The 12,596-nt window shown below is 52.6% G+C and overlaps 2 protein-coding genes across 2 annotated transcripts; one reads left to right on the forward strand and one right to left on the reverse strand.

The window, feature by feature from the left end:
- Positions 1-634: 634 nt before the first annotated feature.
- On the forward strand, positions 635-1,612 carry LOC135311458 (olfactory receptor 14A16-like). The gene has a single exon (XM_064440584.1). It carries the CDS (start codon positions 635-637, stop codon positions 1,610-1,612), a length of 978 nt encoding a protein of 325 aa, XP_064296654.1.
- A 5,670-nt stretch (positions 1,613-7,282) lies between these two features.
- Positions 7,283-8,478, reverse strand: LOC135311455 (olfactory receptor 14C36-like). Its single transcript, XM_064440580.1, has one exon. It carries the CDS (start codon positions 8,476-8,478, stop codon positions 7,519-7,521), a length of 960 nt encoding a protein of 319 aa, XP_064296650.1. The 3' UTR covers positions 7,283-7,518.
- Positions 8,479-12,596: the final 4,118 nt, after the last annotated feature.

Here is a 12,596-nt window from a genome sequence, read left to right on the forward strand (position 1 = left end):
AAAGGTGAGACATTTAGTGATCCCTCTGCTCTCAGCAGTGTCTGGTTTCTTTTCAAAGTACCACAGGAGTGAGACTGTCCTCCAAAACCAAAAGATGTAAGAGCAGGGCACTTGGGAACAAGCCCCATCACTTTGCCCAGAGCCACACTGAATCCCTTTGCCCCTTAGGCAGGTCTCACAGTCGGTGACTCCAAGCGTGGCAGAAATGCAGGAACTTCTGACTTCAGAGAACCAGTCATGGTGTGCAGGTAGGAAAAAAATGCTCTAAAACTCCTTTCTGCTGCCCACATTCTTTATCTCTGGGAGTGCAGATGAGAACAAGCCCTTCTGCGATTGGAGTGGTTTTGTCTGACAAATGCTGAATATCCAGCCTGTTCCCCCGCCACATTCCCACGTACCCTGTGCAGCAGGGCAGGGATGACTCCTCGAGAGGCCACACACAGAGTCCTGGCTGCTCAGCCAGCACACAGTGAGGCTCAAGTCAGGGACCTGAATGAAACTTTCCCCAGAGGTATAAAAAGTTTTGCGAGACACAGTGGGAGGATCTAAAAGAAATGGCATAGTTTTTGCTCAGAGAAACCTGTCTTAACTTGTCTTTGTCTTTTCCTATAGGACCCACACCCAGAGGCAGCAGATGTCCAACAGCAGCTCCATCACCCTGTTCCTCCTCCTGGCGTTCACAGAGACGCGGGAGCTGCAGCTCCTGCACTTCTGGCTCTCCCTGGCCATCTACCTGGCTGCCCTCCTGGGCAACGGGCTCATCGTCACCGCCATCGCCTGCGACCACCGCCTCCACACCCCCATGTACTTCTTCCTCCTCAACCTCTCCCTCCTCGACCTGGGCTCCATCTCCACCACTCTCCCCAAATCCATGGCCAATTCCCTCGGGGACACCAGGGACATCTCCTACGTGGGATGTGCTGCACAAGCCTTTCTATTTGTCTTTTTAATGTCAGCAGAATTTTTTCTCCTGACGGTCATGGCCTACGACCGCTACGTGGCCATCTGCACACCCCTGCACTACGGGACCCTGCTGGGCAGCAGAGCTTGTGCCCACATGGCAGCAGCTGCCTGGGCCGGTGGGTTTCTCAATGCTCTGCTGCACACGGCCAGTACATTTTCACTCCCCCTCTGCCATGGCAATGCCCTGGAGCAGTTCTTCTGTGAAATCCCCCAGATCCTCAAGCTCTCCTGCTCAGACACCTACCTCAGGGAAGTCGGGATTCTTGTCGTTAGTGCCTGTTTAGTGTTTGGCTGTTTTGTTTTCATCCTTTTCTCCTATGTGCAGATCTTCAGGGCTGTGCTGAGGCTCCCCTCTGAGCAGGGACGGCACAAAGCCTTTTCCACGTGCCTCCCTCACCTGGCCGTGGTCTCCCTGTATATTGGCACTGGCACATTTGCCTACCTGAAGCCCCCCTCCATCTCCTCCCCATCCCTGGACCTGGTGTTGGCAGTGCTGTACTCGGTGGTGCCTCCAGCAGTGAACCCCCTCATCTACAGCATGAGGAACCAGGAGCTCAAGGATGCCGTGGGGAAACTGATCAATGGATGTTTTTCAGGTGCAAGAAACTGCTTGTTGCCTTCTCCACAGCACTCAGAATGGAACTCATGACAAGCCTATTTTACCTTGAAATATTTTCGGGGTGTGTGCAAGTGCACAATGAAGTTTTATTATCTATCCCACTTCTAATTCACTGTCTACTGTTGAATTTGACCCAGAGATTGTGTAAATGAGGAACTGTGCTCTCTGTGTATTTAAACAGAAAAAAAAAGGACTCTGCATCAACTTTTTTGTGCAAGACCCTTCCTCTGAGACCTCTATGAAGCTGCAGGGGCCGTGCCTGTGGACATAGGTGGGGGGAAAAGAGTCCTGGCACAGCAGCACTGCCAGGGAGCAGCAGCTCTTGGTCTTTTCAGAGCTGCTCTCTTCCCACGTCCACACTCTCCTCCTGAGCTGCTGAGCGGGTGTAAGGCCTGAGTGCTCTTGGAGATTGGTCACGGTCCTGCTGTGTTCTAGTGCTGTGCGTTCAGGAAGGCACATAACACCACAACACCGTTTCCATCAGGAAAGGGCATCTCCTGAGTGCAGTACCTGAAGGCTTATGTCTTCTTCCAGAGTTGCTCTCAAGAGCAGGCCCAAGAATGCTCTCAAGAGCATGCCCAAGGAATCGGTTCATTGTTTTGCTTGCTCTCCATGGGCTCAGTGTGATGAGGTCATGGTCCCAGTAGGGCCTTCAAGGGACTGCGGGCTGGTTCAGGTGGTGCTTGTTGGTGGCCAGCACCCATGCAGGTGGTGAATGGTCTCTGACTGACCCTCCTGGGGCTCTGGAGCATGTGACAGGGCTGATGGCAGGTGAATGCTTTTCTGGAGGGACTTGGGAGCTGCCAGGAGAGCAGAGGGGATGTGCAGGGAGGGACAGCGTGTGCCAGGGACTTGGCAGTGAATGGACCCCACCGAGCACCAGCCTGTCCAGCACGGTGTCGCCCAGAAACAACACTCTAGATCTGGGTGTGAAGTGGCAAACAGGAGCTCAGCAAGCCCAGGGGACACAGCAGGGGCAGGGAAAGGAGCCTGGTGGGTGATTTGTCTTACCCTCAGTGAACCACAGCCCACTTTCTCTGCAGAGCAGCACCGCCAGCTCGGGGCTGTGGGGAGTATGGGGGCAGGGTGCAGGAATGGGCGGCCAGGCCAGCACAGGTGTGCTTAGCTGGGAAAAGGCATCTTGTGGGGAGATGGGATGTGCTGGGAGAGGAGCAGGGCACTGTGTGTGTGCCCGTGAGGCATGGAGAGAGACATCCTTTGGTGCAGGTGCCCGGTTGGGGCAGGCTGCCCTGTCCCTGGGGCAGCAGGAGCTGCCTGAGGAGCCCCTGGGCCAATTCCCTCCTGCCGTGCTGGGGAGCAAGTTTGGCACGAGGGGCTGCAGAGTGCCTGGGCTGGATGAAGGTTTGTTGCCCTGATGTACTGGACCATTTTTTCTGTGGTTTTTGCCCCAGTGCTGGAACTCTCCTGCAGTGAAACCATGACACTCCTGCTCTCTGCTTTCAGAACCTGGTGCTTAGGCCCAGTCTCCCAGTTTCTGTTCACGCCGGCATCCCTTGTGTGCACCAGCGCTGCCACCCTGGGGCAGCCCTCCTGCCCAGCTGGGCACGCAGGCGGCCTTCTCCGCCTGCTCCTCTCACCTCGCTAGTGCCACTCTTTTCTACAGCCTCTCTCATCGTTGTCTAAGTGATGCCCAGAACAGCCCCCCGAGACAGTCTGACGATGCCCTTTTCCAACACCATCCCCGCCCCTGCTCAATCCTCTCACCTACAGCCTGTGGGGCAGAAAGGATGGGGGCAGGGACACACTTGACAGCTTGTTGACAGCTGGACTGAAGAAGTGGAGTATGTGGTGGGTGGGAAGTTGGCTGAATGATGAGGGTCAAATATCATCCATGGTACAAAGTCCTCCTGGCAGACACTTACTGGTTGCTTCCCTCAGTGACCAGCCCTTGACCCCCATGTGGAACCTTTTTAGTATCCCTCTGTATGATGGGACAAAACACATTTTCAACTCCTTGTGGATGATGCCAAGTTACAGGAAGACCTTGATCCATCTCACATAGTCAACTCTAGTGTGATCAACACTGTTCTAGCCAGGAGTATGTAGCACAGCAGTATATGGGCTGTTATTGGAGAACGTGACTCCATCTGAGCGACACCCAGCACAATGGCATTCAGGTATCTTTCCAACCCCAGTAATACTCACATTCAATGACTGTCTTGTCTTGGGAGAGCTGTTTGAAGACAGAAGAAACAGAGGAAGAAGAAAGATTAGAGAGCCAGAACTAGTGATATAAATCGCACCAGTATAAATACAGCAGTTCCTCTGAGGAACCTTTTTCCACTCAAAGTATTGGTAGGAAATCCCTCTGATAAATTTGATGAACCAAGCTTACTTTTATCTGCTCAGGTCCTGGGCTACAGGGCCACAAGGAGGGTGACGGTTGGGTACATCTTGTGTGGTCAGTTGTGTCTCGGGAACTCCCAATCCAGGAGGAAGCCAAAGGCTGTGAAGGGGTCTGTGAGGTCACTTGTGCCTCTGGAGGTGACAGGCCAAGAGCAGGACCGTGGCTGGGAAAGGGACTGTGAGGTCACTTCTTTCTGAAAGAGCCGGTGGGTCAGCCCTTGACCCATGGCTGGGGTATGGGCTTGTAAGCTGACACCTGCCAGCGTCTCCGAGAGGCCGGCAGGAGGCACCTGGCTGGCACAGCGACCGTGAGATCCCCTCTGCCGAAGGAGCCGGGCTCACTGCACGAAGGGGGCTTCTGTTCTGGGTGTCGTGTCTCTGCTGCCCGGGGGCCTGATGGGGCAGCAGCAGGCACGCAGCTTGGCCGTGTCTATGGAGAAGCTGAAGGGCGGCAGCCTGCGGGGATGACGGTGAGGTTACTTCTGGTGCTCAGGGGAAAGGCCACGGGAAGGCTGCCGCGCTGGGACGCCTGCTTGAAGGGTGGTTTCCCAGTGGTGGAGCTTTCCTTGGAGGGAGGGAAGAGCAGGAGAGAGCAGCACTGCCACGCAGGGCAGCCTGGGAGGTGGGAAGTGGCCATGAGGGGGAAGAGATGTCCCTCAAAGGGTCGTGCTGTGGTACATGAAGTCCTCCCGAAGGAGGATGGGATCAGTCCGTCTCTGTGTCTCACAGAACAGAGCATGAGGACAGACAGACGTCAGTGACTGTATGGCAATGGCAGGTGAGAGCAAGGTGGGAAGTGAGGGGGGTGTCTCCAGTGTGCAGGGAAGAAGCATCGGCTGTGGGACAGCACAGGACAAGCTCTGGTAGAGAAGGCAAAGAGCACTGGCAAGGCTGGAAGCTGGCAGGAGAACCCAAGGCTTTGTCCCGGTGGCTCTGGCAAGTGTCTCTGCCAGCAAGGCCTATGAGGAGACACGTTGTCCTCAGGCACGGGGGCCTCCTCGCCTCCTCGCACACCCCAGTGAGGCTGGGCACTGCCGTACCCTTGTCCTTCACTCACCATCACACACCCCACAGCCCCCTGCCCCAGGAAGGGCCCTGAGCGCTGTGTGAGGGACAGGGTCTGCCTTCCCCGGGGCTGGGGCTCAGAGCTTGGCCTTTCTGCTTCATGAGGCAAAGCCAGGGTTTCCCCAGCATCCGAGCTGCCGGCACATTACCTTGGCCTCCCTGGAGTCACGGCTTCCAGTTATCTGCCCTAACGAGTCCCTGGGGAGCCTTTCTCAGCAATGCCCCTCCTCAGAGGGACTCAGTCCTGCTTCAAGACACTTCAGGGTTTTTTTCTGACTTTAACTTAAGGAAAGGTTTGCGCAATCTCCTCTCAGTCCCAAGGTTGAAGGACTCGGCACCAAAGACGCGATGGGGCTCATTAAAAGAAAGAAAGCCCAAACGAGCTCTATTTCTTCCTCTAATTTTCTTCAAGTCTTGTACAGTTAATTAGAGAAGTTTCCTGGTGACTTATGGAGAAAGGTTTCAAGGAGCTTCTAATAAAAAGGACTTTTTATTTTAAAGGGTGTAGATTAATATTTTTCAGTTTAGAGAAGAGGCAATGGCAGCACTCTCCAATAGATACTGACCCAGGGTCTCTCCTAGGGAGACCTGGACTGGTCAGAGAAGCTGTCCCTTCAGGTCTGACACAGTAAGGACAACCTCCCACCACACCTCCCCAGCCCCAGCATGTCTCTCGTCAGGCACCTGCGTCTTGTGCTGCTTTTCCTTACATCAGACTGCTCCACTGGTCTCTGCAGCTGGGTGTTGCAGCTCCTTCGTACCAGCTCCCACCTGCTTTCCTTTGAGAACTGGCTGCACACAGGCAAAGGGGGATGGTTCTTATTTTTTGAACAAACAAAGTAAAACCGATAAGGTTCACCATTGAAGTAAAACCCACCCCTCAATTGTATGCCAAGTAAAACCTGCCACAAATGAGGTTCACCTTCCACAAGGCAAAATCATGCAGGAAATGTTTTTGACAGAAAAGATATGATAAAAAAACACAATTAAAGAGTTGGGTAAAGACACATTTAGAAAGACTATGGAACAACAGGCAGCCTTTAACTCCCTTCTGCTCAAAGCAGCAACTGTGTATTTGAGAGGTGCCTGAATGAGCAAAGAGTGAGGGGAAGGGAAATCTGGAGAGCAATTGCAAGCGTTTCTGTGCAGATGGGCTGCTGGAAAGGTGATGTCAGACGTGGTCAGTTTAGGTAGGACAGGTGGGAATGCGTGAAAGATGAGGGAGATGAAATGCACAGCCTAATAGACAGAGCACTGACAATGCAAGTCTAGTGGAAGGTCAATAGCTCTGCTCTTGCTATTAATGCACATCCTGAAAACTCCTCATTTCGAGAAACCATGGGGAAACACTGACATTTCATTGCAAGTATTCAGCTGTTTCAGCTGAGGCGGTCGTGCTCATCCTTTGAAACACGTGTCAGAAATTCTCTGGTTTCCAGGCAGCGCTCCGCTGTCTGACTGTGAGTGTCCAGCGCTGCCTCTGGAGGAGCCAGTGTCTCTGCAGCCCATGCCTGGCACTGGCAGCTGTCACAGGGGACCTGCTGGAGACAAGAGGCCCTCGGAAGTGGCAGCTGGAGCCTGGGCAGAGGGTCCCAGGGCACCTACACTGGCACCACGTGCCCGTGTCCCTGTAACTGCATCCCAGCCCAATCCTGGGATCACTTGCCTTTGCAAACAAAGGCAGTACACGAAATCCCCCCACAGATCAGGATATTAAAACAAGACAGAACAAAGCAAGGAGGATAGCAACATCAACAGTGTCTGAAGCTTCAAGTTGCAAGAGGACACTTCCTCCTCTCTACATCTTTCATTCTATTTCCTTGTTGCTTTGGTTTTTTTTAATCTTCTCAACATTTCCATCATACCTACCGCATTAAGAAAGATAATTTTGTGTCTTGCACGTTGATTTAGTGCTTTCCCTATGGTTGACTGCCCCTTGGGCGATCTCTCACTTTGTGGGGCTCCAGGCAGTGACACGGTCCATGTGGCACGTGTTGCGGGCGCTGCAGGCAGCTCCACATTCCTCTCCTGGAGGATGCCTGTGCCCTGCCGCGCGCTGGGACGGCGCAGTATGGCAGTGTCTCAGTGAGCATGCACCGCCTCCTCTGTCAATTGACATCAAGGGATGTGTCCTAAACCCAACCCTTGATCTCTAACAGCCACCAAGGTGACGATGAGCTTTCTGCTCAGGCCCTTTGGGGGGAAATTCCTGGGCCTGTTGTTGACATCAGCTTTGGAAGAACAGCCAAATCTTGAGGTCCTGCCTGATGGAGGCATCATTTTCTTACAGAGATGCTGTGAGAGTGTCAGCTCTGAAAAGGCGTTACAAAAAACATCAATACAGGTTTGAGGTAATAGACAGGGATAGGTTCATTTATAAGGAGGGTAAGATGAATACAATCGATTATGTAGGAACGTAACAACAATAAATAATAGAACAGGTAGAGCTAAAAAAAAATAAATCAGTAAACAAAGTAAAGGTCTTCATTGGGATACACTAAATGTCATTTTTGGAGAGTGATGGAAAGTTTATTGATAGTGACAAATATCCATGAAATCACTTGCTTAATGGGCTGCTTGAGCTCCTGGTTCCTCATGCTGTAGATGAGGGGGTTCACTGCTGGAGGCACCACCGAGTACAGCACTGCCACCACCAGGTCCAGGGGTGGGGAGGAGATGGAGGGGGGCTTCAGGTAGGCAAATGTGCCAGTGCCAATATACAGGGAGACCACGGCCAGGTGAGGGAGGCACGTGGAAAAGGCTTTGTGCCGTCCCTGCTCAGAGGGGAGCCTCAGCACAGCCCTGAAGATCTGCACATAGGAGAAAAGGATGAAAACAAAACAGCCAAACACTAAACAGGCACTAACGACAAGAATCCCGACTTCCCTGAGGTAGGTGTCTGAGCAGGAGAGCTTGAGGATCTGGGGGATTTCACAGAAGAACTGCCCCAGGGCATTGCCATGGCAGAGGGGGAGTGAAAATGTACTGGCCGTGTGCAGCAGAGCATTGAGAAACCCACCGGCCCAGGCAGCTGCTGCCATGTGGGCACAAGCCCTGCTGCCCAGCAGGGTCCCGTAGTGCAGGGGTGTGCAGATGGCCACGTAGCGGTCGTAGGCCATCACCGTGAGGAGAAAAAACTCTGCTGACATCAAAAAGACAAATAGAAAGGCTTGTGCAGCACATCCCATGTAGGAGATGTCCCTGGTGTCCCCGAGGGAATTGGCCATGGATTTGGGGAGAGTGGTGGAGATGGAGCCCAGGTCGAGGAGGGAGAGGTTGAGGAGGAAGAAGTACATGGGGGTGTGGAGGCGGTGGTCGCAGGCGATGGCGGTGACGATGAGCCCGTTGCCCAGGAGGGCAGCCAGGTAGATGGCCAGGGAGAGCCAGAAGTGCAGGAGCTGCAGCTCCCGCGTGTCTGTGAACGCCAGGAGGAGGAACAGGGTGATGGAGCTGCTGTTGGACATCTGCTGCATCTGGGTGTGGAGCACTGAACAGGGAGGTAAAGGAAGTGAGAAGTTAGGACAGATTTCTTTGAGAAAAAACCTGTTGTGTTTCTTACAGAAACGCCCCCAACTGCCTTTCACTTCTCAGGGAGACCTTTAGTGAGCTCAGGTTGGTGCTGGCGGAGGGAGAGTGCCCCAGGGAGCAGGAGGCTCTGCTGTGGGCTCTGCAGGAGTCATCCCAGCCCTACAGCAACAGGTAAATAGGAACGGGGGGTGATCTCAGTATAAATTGACTCCTGATATCAAATAGCTTTTCAGCATTGTCGCTCCCAACTCACCTGAGTGCAGAGCAGAGCTGAGAGGATTGTGTTTTGTGTCTTCTGTTGCAGTTGCCCCACCACAGCTGAGGGGTGCTTTAGGTGCAGAAACCCCTGGCATTTCTGCTGCACTGCAGGGGAAATCTTGTGGGTCCCAAGAGGCAAAGGGACTGTCCCTTAGTGCAGATCTCCAAACCCCTCCAAACCCCATTGTACCTGAGGAGATCTCAGCTCTGCCCTCCCAGCCAGGGACACAGAGGGCTCATTACAGCTGCCCACTCACAGCCACCCAGCAGCATTTCCATGGCTGTAGCCGCGAGGCACCTTCCCCATGGGGCTCTCGCATGACACAGAGATGCCCTGGGAGAGCTTTGCCCTGCTGGAGGGCATCCTGCAGCCCAGCAGCACCTCCCAAGTGTCGTGGTTCAGCCTCAGCTGGCAACTGAACACCACGCAGTCGCTCGCTCACCCCCCCCCACCCCTGTGGGATGGGGAAGAGAATCGGACGAGCAAAAGAACTTGTGGGTTGAGATAAGCACAGTTTAATAACTACAATAGAATGATGATGATAAATGATTATGATAATAATGACAGTAATGTTAATATAATAAAAGGGAAAAGGAAGGAAAGGGAAAACAGGGAACAAAAACGCAGAAACACGAACGATACAACCGCTCACCACCCGCCGACCGACGCTGCCCGTCCCCGAGCCGCGATTGCTCCCTCCCTCCCCCGGCCAGCCCCTCCCAGCTAGCATACTGGGCATGACGTTACATGATATGGAATATCCCTTTGGTCAGTTTGAATCCACTCTCTTAGCTGTGCCCCCTCCCCTCCCGGCTTCTTGTGCACCCAGCAGAGCATGGGAGGCCAGACATGTCCTTGACTAGTATCAGCGCTGCCCAGCAACAGCCTAAACATCTGTGTGTTATCTCAACAGGTTTTTTTTCCATGCTAATTTCAAAGCACAGCACTATACCAGCTAGAGTGAAGAAAATTAACTCTATCCCAGCTGAAACCATGACAGTATCCACCCCTTATTCCATATCATTGACATCAGGCTCAGGTCCCATACTATTCAGTACAACTTCAATAATCCTTATCCATCTTCTTATCCTTTAACAATATATATATATATATATATAGATACAGATTTTCATTTATCATTCCACTAGTTTATGGAACACCCCTGTAGAATGCCTGTGAAATGTCCATTGAGTTCATTTAGTCCATGACTTTGGATTTCATCTCTTGTAAGGGTCCTTCGGTGCGGCGGTGTGCGTGGGGTCAGGTTGTTGCATGTCAGTCCTTGTTCCATCACCGCTGCACTGGTAGTTCGTGTTCTCTCACTGCTGCACTTTGCTCGGTTCCATTGAAAGTTCATTTGCTATTATCATTAATTGGGAGATTCCCACCATGATAACATTCCACTGATGCAACCATAGTAGTGATGACATACAACATCATATTACAATTAACAGCATATTATTCAGTTCATTGGCTGTTTTCACCCAAAATTAAATCCCCCTGGGGTACACACCGAACTCCTCCATCCTCCCGCATCACCCACCAAGTGCACCCAGGTCCTCGAGCAAACGCAATCCCACGAGTGGGTTTGCCTCTGCTGGAAGCAGGAATAACCCAGACTGTCTTGCCCAGCATATTTTTTATGTGCACTACAGGGACTCTATCCCCTTCCACAGTACGTAAGGATTCTGATTGGGCCGGGCCAGCTCGCCTGGCAGATCCCCTTGTGTTGACTAACCAGGTGGCTTTTGCTAAATGTGTATCCCAGTGTTTAAATGTTCCACCCCCCATTGCTCTCAGTGTCATCTTTAATAGTCCATTGTATCTTTCGATTTTCCCAGAGGCTGGTGCGTGATAGGGGATGTGATACACCCACTCAATGCCGTGCTCTTTGGCCCAGGTGTCTATAAGGTTATTTCGGAAATGAGTCCCGTTGTCTGACTCAATTCTCTCTGGGGTGCCATGTCGCCACAGGACTTGTTTTTCGAGACCCAGGATAGTGTTCCGGGCAGTGGCGTGGGGGACAGGAGATGTTTCCAGCCAGCCGGTGGTTGCTTCTACCATGGTGAGAACATGGCGCTTGCCTTGGCGGGTCTGTGGGAGTGTGATATAGTCGATTTGCCAGGCCTCCCCATATTTATATTTCAGCCATCGTCCCCCACACCACAGAGGCTTTACCCGCTTCGCTTGCTTGATTGCAGCGCATGTGTCACATTCGTGGATAACCTGCGCAATAACGTCCATGGTCAAGTCCACCCCTCGATCACGAGCCCACCTGTATGTTGCATCTCTCCCTTGATGGCCTGAGGTGTCATGGGCCCACCGAGCTAGAAATAGTTCACCCTTATGCTGCCAGTCCAGACCCACCTCAGCCACTTCAATCTTGGCAGCCTGATCCACCTGCCGGTTGTTTCGATGCTCTTCAGTGGCCCGACTCTTGGGGACGTGAGCATCCACATGCCGTACCTTTACAACCAGGTTCTCTACCCGGGCAGCAATATCTTGCCACAGTGCGGCAGCCCAGATGGGTTTGCCTCTGCGCTGCCAGTTGCTTTGCTTCCACTGCTGCAGCCACCCCCACAGGGCATTTGCCACCATCCAGGAGTCAGTATAGAGATAGAGCACTGGCCACTTTTCCCGTTCAGCGATGTCTAATGCCAGCTGGATGGCCTTTACTTCTGCAAACTGGCTCGATTCACCTTCTCCTTCAGCAGTTTCTGCTACTTGTCGTGTAGGACTCCATACAGCAGCCTTCCATCTCCGGTGCTTCCCCACAAGGCGACAGGACCCATCAGTGAGCAGGGCATATTGCTTCTCATCTTCTGGCAGTGTGTTATACAGTGGGGCTTCTTCAGCACGTGTCACCTCCTCCTCTGGTGATATTCCAAAGTCTTTGCCTTCTGGCCAGTCCATAATCACTTCCAAGATTCCTGGGCGACTGGGGTTTCCTACTCGAGCCCGCTGGGTGATCAGTGCAACCCATTTACTCCACGTAGCATCAGTTGCATGGTGTGTAGAGGGGATGTTTCCTTTGAACATCCAGCCCAGCACTGGCAGTCGGGGTGCCAGGAGCAACTGTGCTTCAGTACCAACCACTTCTGAAGCAGCTCGGACCCCTTCATATGCTGCCAATATCTCTTTTTCAGTTGGAGTATGGCGGGCTTCAGACCCTCTGTATCCCCGACTCCAAAACCCTAGGGGTCGACCCCGGGTCTCCCCTGGTGCTTTCTGCCAGAGGCTCCAGGTAGGGCCATTCTCCCCGGCTGCGGTGTAGAGCACATTTTTAATATCTTGTCCTGCCCGGACTGGCCCAAGAGCTACTGCATGAACTATTTCCCGTTTAATCTGTTCAAAGGCTTGTTGTTGTTCAGGGCCCCATTTGAAATCATTCTTTTTCCGGGTCACTTGATGGAGGGGGCTTACGATCAGGCTGTAGTGTGGAATATGCATCCTCCAAAAACCCACAACGCCCAAGAAAGCTTGTGTTTCCTTTTTGCTGGTTGGTGGAGACATGGCTGTTATTTTGTTGATCACATCCATGGGGATCTGACGACGACCATCTTGCCATTTTATTCCCAAGAACTGGATTTCTCGTGCAGGTCCCTTAACTTTACTTTGTTTTATGGCGAAACCAGCTTTCAGGAGGATTTGAACTATTTCCTTCCCTTTCTCAAAAACTTCTTCTGCTGTATTGCCCCACACGATGATGTCATCAATGTATTGTAGGTGTTCGGGAGCTCCACCTTGTTCCAAAGCATTATGGATCAGTCCATGGCAAATGGTAGGGCTGTGTTT

The sequence above is a fragment of the Phalacrocorax carbo genome, unplaced genomic scaffold (assembly GCF_963921805.1).
Source record: "Phalacrocorax carbo unplaced genomic scaffold, bPhaCar2.1 SCAFFOLD_73, whole genome shotgun sequence".
Lineage (NCBI taxonomy): Eukaryota > Metazoa > Chordata > Aves > Suliformes > Phalacrocoracidae > Phalacrocorax > Phalacrocorax carbo.

Coding starts and splice junctions, on each gene's coding strand:
- LOC135311458 (XM_064440584.1), top strand. CDS start 635: ATGTCCAACAGCAGCTCCATCACCCTGTTCCTCCTCCTGGCGTTCACA.
- LOC135311455 (XM_064440580.1), bottom strand. CDS start 8,478: ATGTCCAACAGCAGCTCCATCACCCTGTTCCTCCTCCTGGCGTTCACA.